Here is a 9231-nt window from a genome sequence, read left to right on the forward strand (position 1 = left end):
TGCCTACAAGGGAAGTAGCAAACAATAAGAAACACTTTATTTTAACTTTACAACATATAAATAGACAAATCTGTGCTTTCCAAGGGAGCTTTTCCTCCCTTCCCGGCCCCAGGGTCCTTGGTGCAGTGTCCCAGCCCTCTGAGGCTGAGCGGGGCTGGGCTCCGATCCTGGAGGTACAAATCCAACGGGAATCACCCCAGCCCCGGCCGTCATCTGCTCAGGTCCCGGCTGGCGCCGCGGCCGCACAGCATCCGCTCCTCTGCGGAGAGGCCGGTGAAGAAGGGATGCAGGAGGGCTTCCGAGAACGTGATCCTCTGGGAAGGCTCGAATTCCAGCATCCTCCGCATCAGGTCAAAGAGCTGCGCGTGCTCCAGCGAGTCGTGCAACATGTAGGTCTGCACGAGAAGGGGGGACAGGGAGGAGGGTGCAGCACTCTGGTAGGACAGGGACCGAGCCCTAGGCCCCGGGTTAGTGATGCATGGCACCTAACGCAGCATCCCTCAGCTGCACCCACTCCAATCAACTTCAACTGCAGAGGAGAGCCCTGGGGCTCGGCAAAAGCCAGTTCCTAAGGGAAAGTCCCATCCTGAAGCCCCCCCCCACCAATAAGGGGAAGGAGCAGTGCAGCCAGGCCTCCAGCAGCACCTACCCGCAGGGGCTTGCAGTTCTCTTGGACATATCTCCCGTCGGACGTGTTCTCATCCCAAACCAGGTTTCCATTGTGGAAATACTTTTGCTTCCTGCCAAGGGAAGGTGGTGTTAGTAAAGGTGCTCCTGGGATGTGCAGCCAGCGCATCTCCTACGGTTATACCCAGTGCAAGGACAGAGAGGTTGCAGCCTCAGTAATCGGCCACAAACAGATGCCTGGGCTGGCTGAGGGCAGGAGCAGGCGCTCACCGAGTTTTGTGGATCATGTGGGATGGAATTGGCCCGAGGATCTTTTCCATCATGACGAGATGCTCCCGGTTCTCATGGGTCTGCAAAGGGACACAGCAACGGGGCGTTAGTTCAGAGCTTGGGAGAGCTGATCGCAAAAGGTCCGTCACCCCCACAAGAGCAGGGGAAGGGACAAGCCTCTGGAACGATGCAGGTTCTGCCCCCTTCTGCCTCTTGGTTCTTCTGTTCTTCACAGAGGTGATCCGAGCCTTGTGCTTCCAGGAAATGCACAATTCCTCCAACCCTGACCTTTCCTGGGCTTCTTTTCAAACTCAGCTTCTGATTTCAGTGCCTGGTCTGCGTTTCCCTTCCCTTCCCCTAAGTCTGAGCCCTTTCAGACATTGAGGACTTCGAGGTTACAATGCCCCTTGCAAGAACCATACCTGGAAGAGCGTGAAGCCGCGGTAATACTCAAAGAGGATGCAGCCGGTGCTCCAGACATCGCACGGCTGCGCCCAGCCCAGCTCTGCAAAGAGAATCACAGTCACTGGGCGCTCCCAACACCTTCCCATCGGGTTTCTCCTAGCTCCTTGGCGCAACTGCAGGGATTACACAGAGGCAGACCTAGAAGCGACCTGCGTGCTCCCCGGTGCTGTGCAAACACTGCTGAGTCTCCCCCAGACACTTTGTTCCAGCTTATGCTGACTCCACATTCCCCTGGAGCCAGTCTGAGCACTTCCCAAGTCCCACAGGCTTTCCTCTCTGCACTCCATGCCAAGAGCCTGCCCTGTCCGTGACTACACCATCAGGACCTTGGGATCACCACCATGGAACAGGCTTTCCCCAAGAACCGGGGTGCTCTGAAGCTGGTTTTGCAGCAGTCCCTGGAACAAGGGTTCTCCTCCATCCTCCAAGACTCCCGGAGCACCAGGAGCACTCACCCAGGATCACTTCCGGTGGCCGGTAGTGCCGGGTGGCCACGATTGTGGTGTGGTGCTCGTGGTCGAAGGTGGCGCTGCCGAAGTCAGCCACGCGGATGCTCGTGTTCCGAATGGATTTCTCCTCGCAGCTCTGCAAGCAAAGAAACCCTCAGGACTTCTGGGAGCTGGTCCAGGGTGAAGCTGGGCTTTGAGAGGAGCCCTGGCCCCAGAGCTGCTGTGGCTGCACTGCCAAGGACAAGGATTATAACTGCAAAGCTCTGAGCTCTTTACATCTCAGCGCTGAGGAAAGCCCCAAGTGCTCCTCCACATCATGGACTGGAGCCCCTAAAGCAGTCTTACAGAATCATGGAATGGTTTGGGTTGGAAAGGACCTTAAGATCATCCAGTTCCAACCCCCTGCCATGGGGACACCTCACACTAAACCATGGCACCCAAGGCTCTGTCCAACCTGGCCTTGAACACTGCCAGGGATGGAGCATTCACAACCTCCCTGGGCAACCCATTCCAGCGCCTCACCACCCTAACAGGAAAGAATTTCCTCCTTATATCCACTCTAAACTTCCCCTGTTTAAGTTTTAACCCATTACCCCTTGTCCTGTCACTACAGTCCCTAATGAAGAGTCCCTCCCCAGCATCCCTATAGGCCCCCTTCAGACACTGGAAGGCTGCTATGAGGTCTCCACGCAGCCTTCTCTTCTCCAGGCTGAAAAGCCCCAACTTCCTCAGCCTGTCTTCATACAGGAGGTGCTCCAGTCCCTGATCATCCTCGTGGCCTCCTCTGGACTTGTTCCAGCAGTTCCATGTCCTTTTATGCTGAGGACACCAGAACTGCACACAATGCTCCAGGTGAGGTCTCACGAGAGCAGAGCAGAGCAGAGGGGCTTTCAGAAGACATGGAAGAGGGAAAGGCCAGTTTCCTCCCATTGACCAGACTTCCAAGGCCTGGTGGGGCACGCAGGGGACAGGGAAGATCCAATGTCTGCAGGGAGGGAAGGGCAGGCTGCTCCCCATCCACTGGACACAACCCACCTTCTTCTCATTGTAGAGAGTGTCAAAATCCGAGTTGACAAACAGGATGTTTTCTGGCTTGAGGTCGGTGTGAGTCAGTTGGTTCTCATGTAAAACTGCACCGGGGTGGAGAGGAGAAGGAAAAAACACACCGTGAAGCACCCAAACAACTCTGCCCAGCCAAGCACCAAGCTCAGCTCCTCCTCAGCTCCCTCCCATCCCACCCCTGGCCCCGGGGCCGTACATCTCAAGGCATGGCAGAGCTGGTAGGCCATGTGCCGGATCTGAGGGAGAGGGTACGGCTGGAAGTTGTTCTCCTTCAGGAACTCGAAAGTGTTCTTGCCCAGCAGCTCGAAGGCGATGCACATGTGGCCGTGGAAGTTGAACCAGTCCGACATCAGGACACAGAGGCTGCGGGGAGGGTTAACATCAGGCAGGGCAGTTCTGCACGGTTCTGCCTGCTTCAGAAGTGGTTGGTGAGCAGCAGCGCTGGGCCAGCTGACTCAGCAGCTCTCCTCTTCAGAGCCTCAGGAGGAGTTTGGCACAGGGTGCCCAGAGAAGCTGTGGCTGCCCCATCCCTGGCAGTGCTCAAGGCCAGGTTGGACACAGGGGCTTGGAGCAAGCTGCTCCAGTGGAAGGGGTCCCTCCCTGGCAGGGGTTGGAGCTGGGTGAGCTTTAAGGTCCTTTCCAACCCAAACCAGGCTGTGGTTTTATGGCCCAAGCACACCACTTGTCTGTAAGGACGTGGTACCCAGGAGCCTTGTAGGGACTTACAATTTGTTCTCCTTATCCTTCTCTTTGATCTTTTTGAGGACGTTGATCTCCAGCCTGGCTGCCTCTCGGTACTTGCCAACGTTCTTTATGATTTTCAGTGCCACTTGGGATTTGCCTCTGTAAGGGAAGAGACCGAAGGCTGGAGTCAGAGACAAAGCCCACATAAACCCGTCCTCCCGCACACAGCGAGGGCACAGCCCGGTCACGTCTGCGTATGTTGAGAGGCTTAGTCATGCTCTCGGGGGCTGCCAGAGATTGATGCTGCCTGGCCAGCAGCTGACGTGAAGGGAAAGGCTGCTGCTGGGTAACACTCCAAAGAGCTGCAGCCACCTCCCCTCTCCAGGTGTGCCAGAGGGATTCGCAGGGAGATCCCAGCAGACCCCCACTGACCCCAGAGCTCAGAGCCACACAAGGGGCAGGAAGAGGCAGGGCTCAAGTGTAACCACAGCAGAGGTTAAAGCAGGGGAGTACCCCGGCACATGAAGAGGTCGCTTTCCCCGCTGCCTGGCCCATCCCTCTGCTGCAGTTACTGCGGTGGGACCGCCTGTGCCGAAGCACTTGGCTGCAGAGCACATCCCTGCTTCCCTGGGAGCCGGGCACGAACCAGGCCCCTTCCCACTTGCTGTAACAACCGAATTCAACAAGCGGGAGGTGACAGCTGCTCCCAGGCCCAAACCGTGACCCTTGTGAGCCCCTGAGGCACCAGGGACACGCTCTTTGGAGGGGAAGGTGCCCACCTGGCATGGTCCACGCACTCCACCACCTTGCCAAAGGTGCCCTCGCCCAGGCTGCCGACGATCTCATCTAGGAGAGAGAACAGGAGCGGAGGTGAACGCGGGAGCCCGGGCGGGAGCTGAGGTCCTGCCTCTTCCCAGCAACACCGCGGCAAAGCAAAACCAAAGCATCTCAGCGCTACCCTCATTAACACTCAAGTGTCTATCGGCTGCCTGAGGCAAGTTACTGCTCGCTCCAGTTACAAGCAATCAAACAGCAGAGCCCCCTCGAGGAGGGCACGAGAGATGTGCTCTAACACGGGGATAGAAAGAGGTAAAGTTTTACGCAAGGTGGCTGTACATCGCTCGTGAAGCCAATCGCCGATCCTGCACACCAGGTGACCTTCCTTGTCATCTTCCACGCTCCTGCTGCGCTTACTGCTCTGTTGGCTTCTCTGTACGCACCGCCCCCCGCAACGGCACACGACCGGTTCCGAGCGGCGGGAATGCGGCGCCATTCAGAGGTTGGAGATGACGGTGCGTCGGGTTTCCCAGATGCCAGCATTTCATAAGGCACACAGCATATATAACGATAGGGATATTGCAAGGGACACGTCAAGACACAAACCGACTTCAAAACAGAAAAGTCATCAACAGCTACAGGTATGTAACGAAAACTCGCTCGTACGCTACGCGGAGGGAAAACGCCCCCCTCTTCTTGGGCCGCACGGTTAAGGGTGAGGTGCCCGGGGCAGGGGGTTGGAAGTGCATGAGCTTAAGGTGCTTTCCGACCCAAACCAGGCTGGGGTTCCGTGAGTCTCGGAAGGGAGGCAGCAGCTGGGATGCTCAGCTCCGAGGCACCACCATTGCCCAGAGAGCAGCGGATCCCAAGGGTGCTGCCGGAGGCAGGGCAGGAGAAGGGCTTTGCCAGGAGAACCTCACCTTCTCCGCTGGCAAACGTGATGAAGGGCACCTGGAGCTGTCGGTTTGGACAAGCTGCCCAGTAGAAGCCAGAGGAGCAGTTCTGCCTCTGAGTAGCCCTTTAGAGCCTCGGTTAGCACATCACCACCTACCCGGTGTCCTGCCCTTCCTGACGGAGCCAGCTACTCACTGTCCCGAAATCCACACGCCCGGCTCGGTGCAAACACGCCTGGGGCCACAGGATGCAGCTTTAAGCCTGGGGAGGGCTTTAGCTGAATGAAGCCCCAGGGACCATTTCATTCCAGGCATCCCCCAAAGGTACGAGGCCACGTTCCCCACTGCTACCTCCAGCTGAACATTCCTGCAGGGACCTGGGGTCCACAAAGCAAGACTCTGCCCTAACTCCTGCTCTGTTTCTAGTCAGCCTTCAAAGTAACTTACAATCTCCACAGCCACGGAAATGAATCCAAAGCTCACCATTCCCAGGCTTCTCTTTCTGTGCCCCCCACAGCTAGTCCGGAATAATGAGCTACAATCCAACCCCTAAAGGTCAACTGAAGGAGGAGAAGGGGGAGAGGACAGGGAGACAGACGTGAGGCTCCAAAGGGTTGAGATCGCACCAGCCCCAAACCTGCACCCCGTTATCACCATCACACGCACACCCCGACCACACCGGAGGGTTTCCATCTGAGCCTGGCTCTTCCTAAAACAAGGCTTAAGGAGTCAACCGGACAGAACCAGGGGGGAAAGCAGAGTTCCCGGGCACGCAGCATCCACTGGGACTGCAGGGGTCAGGACTCCCTCACTGAGCTGTCAAAACACTTAAAGGCAACAAAGGGGTGGAAGATGGAAACGGCCCTTACAGGAGAGCAGGGGTGAGGCAGAGACCTCCCAGCGCTTCCAGGGCATTCCCAGGAGCAGCCTTCCCACCCGCTTCCGAATATTCGCTATTAATCCTGGGAAGGAGTGGACAAGAGGCAAGTTTCGAGCTGCCTGTATGGAAACAGGGAAAGAGGACGTGTGCACATCCTCGGAAGGCAGAAGCCTTTCCCCGCACCTGGTGGGCCAGGGGTTAACACCACCAGGGCCATGACTTGGGCTGACTGATCCCATCTGCTATGGGATGCTGGCACGGAGGCAGCTGGACGTGCCCCCACGGGAGCTGGGTACCAGTGCTGCAAACCAACCCCCCCGAGGGGCTGCAGGGAGCACAACAGAGCCCTGGCCACGTCCAAGCCCCACCAGTGCAGTCCCTGCAGGCAGGCTGGCCTGGGCCAGGGCTCCCCCTCGCTGGGCTGTCACGTGTGTGCCATTTGAAGCCTGCCCTGATCCCCTCCTGGCTGCACTGAGCACAGAGCTTGGCTTCCTCACGTATTCAGGCTACACAGGGGCTGGACTAGCGCGAAACCAAGAGCTACGAACACTCCCTGCTCAACAAGACACAGGCTCCGGACTTGTACATTCCACATGGCAAGGAAACACACAGAGGAATGGGATCAGAGGTACTCACCCAGCGCTCCGAGCTGGAAGGAGGCAAGAACAGTTAAAACCCTGAGCAATCCTCAGCTCGTTCTGGATGCTACTCACCGAGGAGGCACTGCTACAAGACCTGGTCCTGCGCTTCCGGCAGTGGTGCTGGTACTTCCTGGCACGGTGCTGCTCCCGGCCTCTGGAACGCCGCCAGTTCCGCGCGCGCCCCGAGTAATAATCGTCTCCAAAGGACGGGCTTCGCTCTTCAAACCTGTAGGCCTCGCTGTCCCGCCTGCACCGCCGGGGGTACGGCATCCTGTCAGCGCTGCGGCACAAGCAACAACGGCTCTGTGAGCCTGGAAAAGACACGGTCCCCATGGAACCGGGACGCAGCAGGAGGGTCCCAGCTCCAAACGCCCCTCTGCTGCCGCTCAGGGACCACTTCCCGGGCGGCTGGAAGAGGCCATGGTGTGGTGTCAGGGGTTGGGGGGAAAGCACCCGCTTGGAGCTGCATCCGGGCTGCCTGCCTCACCTGAGCCAGCTCTGCCAGCACGCACCAGCTGCGTACCAGCCCCAGGGGGATCCCTCGTTAGTTCTTAAAGGAGGACCGAAGCCTGCAGTGATGCTGCAGTCACTGCCCCAGGGGGACCGGAGGCCCCAAACCACCAAGCACACGCACACACACACATCCGTGCCTCACGAGCAGGAGCCACAAGGCAGGCTCGGTCCCCACGGTGCGCTCAGGCTCCTGCCCCACGCTCCATGAGCCAGCACCTCGGACTAGAGCTGTGCTTCTAAGCTAGGCCTGACAGCCCAGCTTCCGCTCCAAGCCCCGCGTCACAGCCGCAGTGAGCGGCTGGGGTTTCGGCAGGAGGTGTTCCCACATGGATACTCGACCCCAGACACCGCCATGGGAAACGTCAGCGCGGACCTTTAAGATCCAGAGGAACGCAAAGAACCTGAAGGACTCAAGTGCAGAGCAGAGCAATGTGCCTGTGAGTTCAGGCTAAAGGGGCAGGAAGGTTTTCAGTGGGCCTGGGGCCATCCCAACCCCGTTCAACGGGGAGATGGAAAAGCCCATTGCGTGCATCAGGAGTGCTTCCTGATCCGCTTCCTTCAGGTAACCCCAAGCCAGAAATCCACCTGTAGAACGTGTCGGGAAGCTAAGGATGAACCCAGCTCCCTTCTGCCTGCACCGGCTCCGGCACCACGGAGCAGCGAGGAGCCAGCAGCCCCTTTCAGTCCCCACCTATTCCAGAGCCCTCACTGCAGCTCCCAGCCCTTATCCAGCACCTGACTGTCCCTGCGGGATGCTGAACAAAGAGGTAAAATCCAGAGCAGGAAAGCTCCGCTGGCAGCGCTGGATCCTTCCCGAGAGCACAGCCGCTCGCTCTGCCAGCTGTAATCCTTGCAGGAGGAAGCGGGCTGTGGGGCAGAGCGGCTCCAGTGCCCCCAGAGCCTCGGAACCAGGAAGCACCATCCCAGGGCACGTTCTCCTCCCGTAGCAATGTTAAAGGCGCTGCTCTGGGACGAGCTTCAGGACGCGGGAGGGATGCTCACGGCATTAAACCCTTCACTTCCACCGCTGGGGTTTACAGGCTTAAAGCCGAGCTGCAGCGAGGAAACGAAGGGGACCAGGGCAGGGACCGGGCTTATGGGATGGAACCGGCCTCAGCGTGCCCCAGGACAGGTTTGGATGGAGCTGAGGAGCAATTCCTGCCCCAGAGGGTGCTCAGGCATTGGAACAGGCTGCCCAGGGCAGGGCTGCGGGCACCGGCCCTGCAGGTGCTCACCCCCCGTGGAGACGCGGCCTCAGTGCCGTGGGGCAGCGGTGGCCGCGGCGGTGCCGGGATCGGTTGGACCGGATGAACCGGGCGCCCCTTCCCCCCCGCCGATCCCCGGCCCTCACCTCCTGGACCGCGACCTCCGGCCGAGCTCCCTGCGGGGGGGCTCCCGCAGCCGCCCCTCGCAGCCGTCCCTGCTGCGGGACCTCCTCCTCTTCCAGCGGGGGCCCGGGCAGCCCTGCGGCTGCGGGGCCCGGTGCCTCTTGCAGTGATGCATCTGCGGGGACAGGCGGCGTCCGGCTCGGCCCGGCCCGGCCGCGCCCGCAGGGGCTCCAGCCCCGGCCCCGGCTCCCCGCCGGGCCCGCACCGCGCCCCCGGGCCCCGGCCCCGCTCCCCGGCCCTCACCGCGGCTGCGGCCCGGCCCCACCGGCCCCAGCGCCGCCGCTCCGCTCCGCTCCGCTTCCGCTTCCGGTCCCGCCCCGCCGGGCTCCGCCCGCCCCGGGTCGCGGTGCAGCCGGGCCGGGCCGTTGGGAGCGGGGCTGCGGGCACGGCCGGGTCCTCGCTGTGACCTTGAGCCACGGAGCCACAGAGACACAGAGACAGGGAGACAGGGAGCCATAGAGACATGGAGCCATAGAGACATGGAGCTATAGAGACATGGAGCTATAGAGACATGGAGCTATAGAGACATGGAGCCATAGAGACATGGAGCTATAGAGACATGGAGCTATAGAGACATGGAGC

At 59.8% G+C, this 9231-nt stretch overlaps 1 protein-coding gene across 6 annotated transcripts; it reads right to left on the reverse strand.

Moving 5' to 3' along the window:
• Window positions 1-15: 15 nt before the first annotated feature.
• CLK3 (CDC like kinase 3) lies at window positions 16-8974 on the reverse strand. Of its 6 annotated transcripts, none has more exons than XM_065688998.1 (13): window positions 8893-8974; window positions 8613-8764; window positions 6821-7028; window positions 4674-4767; window positions 4337-4403; window positions 3600-3716; window positions 3070-3236; window positions 2847-2941; window positions 1818-1947; window positions 1320-1402; window positions 898-977; window positions 650-740; window positions 16-395 (listed from the first exon to the last, which is right to left on the reverse strand). In XM_065688998.1, the coding sequence occupies exons 2-13, from the start codon at window positions 8762-8764 to the stop codon at window positions 210-212; spliced, it is 1470 nt and encodes a 489-aa protein (XP_065545070.1). In that variant the 5' UTR covers window positions 8893-8974; the 3' UTR covers window positions 16-209. The 6 variants fall into 6 exon arrangements, with proteins under 6 accessions (XP_065545070.1, XP_065545069.1, XP_065545071.1 ...); XM_065688997.1 differs by having other exon boundaries at window positions 4659-4767; XM_065688999.1 differs by lacking the exon at window positions 8893-8974 and having other exon boundaries at window positions 4659-4767; window positions 6821-7059; window positions 8613-8694.
• Between the last annotated feature and the right edge of the window lie 257 nt (window positions 8975-9231).

The sequence above is a fragment of the Lathamus discolor genome, chromosome 8, assembly GCF_037157495.1.
Source record: "Lathamus discolor isolate bLatDis1 chromosome 8, bLatDis1.hap1, whole genome shotgun sequence".
NCBI classification, from domain to species: Eukaryota; Metazoa; Chordata; class Aves; order Psittaciformes; family Psittacidae; genus Lathamus; species Lathamus discolor.